We start from the raw sequence: 3,356 nt of genomic DNA on the forward strand, positions 1-3,356 counted from the left end.
GACAGGTGATTAGACAGGAGATGATCTGGCCGGGTGCTGAGGCTGACAAAATGTGTAGCGCTTGCCCTACAGGTAATAAACATAGGAAAGTATCGCAGGAGTTGAGCAGAGGTGACACCCTGAGCCTGCGCCGGAATGTGGGGACATTCATTCGTTCAGCGGCGGGAGCACATGCCACAGCATTCTCTTCACATCACTCTGCCTGAGGGACAGGTCAGGACACACACCAGCACTACTGTTCCATTGTCACCGATTCCCACCCACAAATGTCATCTCAACTCTGCCCAGATGGCTGCCTACTTATATGTGTTTAAACATTAGAAAAATAGAGTTTCGAGGGCTTCACCCAAATAGACTGTTACTCACCCAGAGTTCCATTCTCTCCTGTCCCCAGGGCTGGGAGGGCACATGGGGGACATCAGGACACACATCAGTGTTAGACAAGCGTCTCCCCTTGCTCCCTCTGAATGTTCACACCTTTTCTGGCCCCCATGCAGTTACTGGAGGTGGATGAGGGGACCCCGCCCTCCCTCTCCTACCAGAACAGACGCCCCAGGCAGATGCCTCCCCCATCGGAAGCACAGGCAGTGCCCTCGGCCACCTGGGAACCTGGCTGGCATGAGCCTCCCTGAGAAGAGCAGTGGGTGCAGCAACGCTGGGCCTCCTTTCAGGGTGGGGCTGATGGGCATCTGGAGACCCGAGGCCACAGGGGCCACTAGCAAGGAGCCGGATTACTTCAGGATTGTAACTAAACTTAGATCACTAAACATATAAACAAACTTCCCCTTTTCTCATTTCCTCAACAAAAATGCAGAGAATATCACACCTTTTTCCCACCCCGGTCTGTTTAAGACAATCTGTGGGTGTAGTTCTGGGATTCTGGCCAATTCTCTTTCCCTCTCTGAGGATGGCTGAGTCCTGGGACTGTACGAGTCCTGAATAGAGTCAGTCCCACAGCACTTAGCACTGTGGCAGGGGTTAAGTGTCTATGAAGGGACAGAGACCCAAATCTGGAAATCTAGGCACACAAATGACCTTTTACCCAAGGTCATCTCTTCCCAGCAAGTCCAGATTCCCTGAGAGAAGGTCCCCACGTTAGAGGCACCTCCGCACCCCCTAGTTACACCCTCCGTCCCTCCATGGCCCGTGGGTCTGCTGTAGCTAGGCCTGACCTCACACTCAGCTCACTCCCTGCAGCTCTGGGTTAGCAGGCTGGCACGGGCAGTGGTCAGGTGGTAGCTGGAAGTGGCCGTACCTGTGTGCTGAGCATTTTGCTTCTCTTTTCTCTTCCAAAGCACTTCTCCGAGCCGTGTGACCCCACTGATGCCGCAGAGCAGGGGCAGCTTCGCAGCCACCGTGCGGCCTCGGGCCTCGGGGTGGTCTGCAGGAGAGCCAGCCAGGAGGACATGGGCCTGGATGACACGGCTTCCCAGCAGAGCGCCTCGGATGAGCAGTAGGGTGAAAAAGGCCACCGGTCATGAGAAACCGAGTCCCCCAGGGCTTCGCCTTCCTTTTCCTCCCTTCTGCTCCTTCAGAACTAAAAACAGCAAATACCGTCATCCACGGGAGGTCCTCTCTATGGACAAATGAGAGCTGTTGTAGAAAAATGATTAACTTTATCTCAGGTTCTTGAAAAATATCTCACATGATAAAAAACACACAACACCTGGACTCCAGGCCTCCCTGCCCACTGCCCCCTGAGCCGGGAACGTGAGAGGCACAAAACACTCTCCAGAATTAGGATTCAAACAAAAGCCATGTGACATCTTCTAACAGCTAGGGCAGAGCACATAATTATATCACTCTTTCCACTCTGATGGGATAAGACAGCCGCATGTTAGATACCTGACCTTGTATACACTCCTGTCACGGCGAAAAAGCGAAAAGCGGCCACGCACATTGCGCCATCACGGGCCAAGTGCACTAAGGTTACACCCACAGAGACAATCTCGCTGCTTTATAGCATTTATGCTGACATTAGGTAAGGATAAACCAGTGGCAGTGCATGCAGCCTTGTCCATGGCACCCTGTGATAGCCCAGCAACACCAGGGGTGAGCTGGACATCCAGTCCAGGCGAGACGGACACCGTCCAGGAGGGACACATGCCCCAGGGTGTCAGCGCGGCTTCCCACTCCCACCAAGTCTGGTCGTCACAGGACGTACGCTTACTCCCCAGGCCGAGGAGGCCCTACCGGTCCTGGGACACCTGCACTCTCCTTTGTTTTTGGAATTAAAAGGTTTATATTATTGCTGTTTCCAGATCTTTGAGTTCTGCTGAAACTGTTGTCATTTTTTAAAAAATGACTTCTCTACGGTGAGAGTGACATTTGGGCTAATTCTGAGACTTTTCCCATCTTGGTTTTTTCCAATGGATGGAGCTGCAAACTGGCTTCTAGCTGACAGGACAGAAGGGGGAAGGGTCCTGGACACAGTCCCTGAGGGACAGCATCACTGACCCAGGGAAACATCCCTTCTGAATAACAATACTTAGAAATACTTAAGTTGGAAACAGTTGTACACATTTCTTCAAGGTCTCTAGGATTTGGAAGTCTAGGGAGACGGAAGGGTAATACAAATTCCTTACCCCTTGCAAGTAGATGGTAATGCTCTCTCCTGTTGTTTTTTGTTAAAAAGAATTAGCAGTTAATAACAATAGGCAGGCTCTGTAGTCAGACACGGTGCCTTACGCTCCATCAGAATCCCGGGAGCCACAAACTTGGTTGTTTCCGGTTCGCAGGCGGGCGTCTGTCTAGTGGGCAGCTGAGGCAACCTCGCTGCAGTTGGCTGTCCTGAAATCCTCTTGGGAACTTGACAGCCGAGCCCAAAGGACCCATGGCAGGCCCTCAGCTGGGAGTGTGGCCTCCCCATGCAGTGGTCTCGGTTTAGAGGAAAATGGTGGGCCACTCCTGGGGCATCCAGCATATTCCACAGAAAGTGAGATCTGAGAGAGCTGGGGAGCCAGCCACAGAGGAATGACTGTGACAATGCGGATGGGAAGGGAAGGCGCCCCGGGAGCGCCTGCGTCTCCCTCCTGCAGAGGCTCCTGAGCCTCCCCAGCTGCTAAGTCCATTTCTTCCCTCATTCTCAGAGCAGCCTTTGGGAAGACTGGGGGAGCAGGGCACTGAGTTTATCCCCGACAGCACACAGAATGGAACTGTGTCTCTGAAGGAGTGGCCTCAGCTGCGTATGCTGTGAGCCCGAGTCTGTGCACACGTCCCTCCAAGGTGCACGTGCCCCAAAGGGGAGACTGCTGCAGGGCTCACTACACAGCTCTTCATGGCTGTCAACGATGCAGTCGCTTTTAAAAAAATTGTGAACAACTTTTTAATTCATGAACTTGTTAACTTGGTCTTCA

General features: G+C 52.8%; 1 protein-coding gene across 1 annotated transcript in view; it reads left to right on the plus strand.

The window, feature by feature from the left end:
- Positions 1–2,152, plus strand: part of PCNX2 (pecanex 2) — a 194,302-nt gene extending 192,150 nt beyond the window's left edge. The window contains exon 34 of the mRNA XM_016195999.2: positions 1,296–2,152. Coding sequence (XP_016051485.2) covers positions 1,296–1,457 — 162 coding nt within the window. The 3' untranslated portion in view covers positions 1,458–2,152. The remainder of the gene's footprint in view (positions 1–1,295) is intronic.
- The last annotated feature ends 1,204 nt before the right edge of the window (positions 2,153–3,356 follow it).

This window comes from Miniopterus natalensis, chromosome 21 (genome assembly GCF_054644295.1).
Source record: "Miniopterus natalensis isolate mMinNat1 chromosome 21, mMinNat1.hap1, whole genome shotgun sequence".
In the NCBI taxonomy this organism is placed as follows: domain Eukaryota; kingdom Metazoa; phylum Chordata; class Mammalia; order Chiroptera; family Miniopteridae; genus Miniopterus; species Miniopterus natalensis.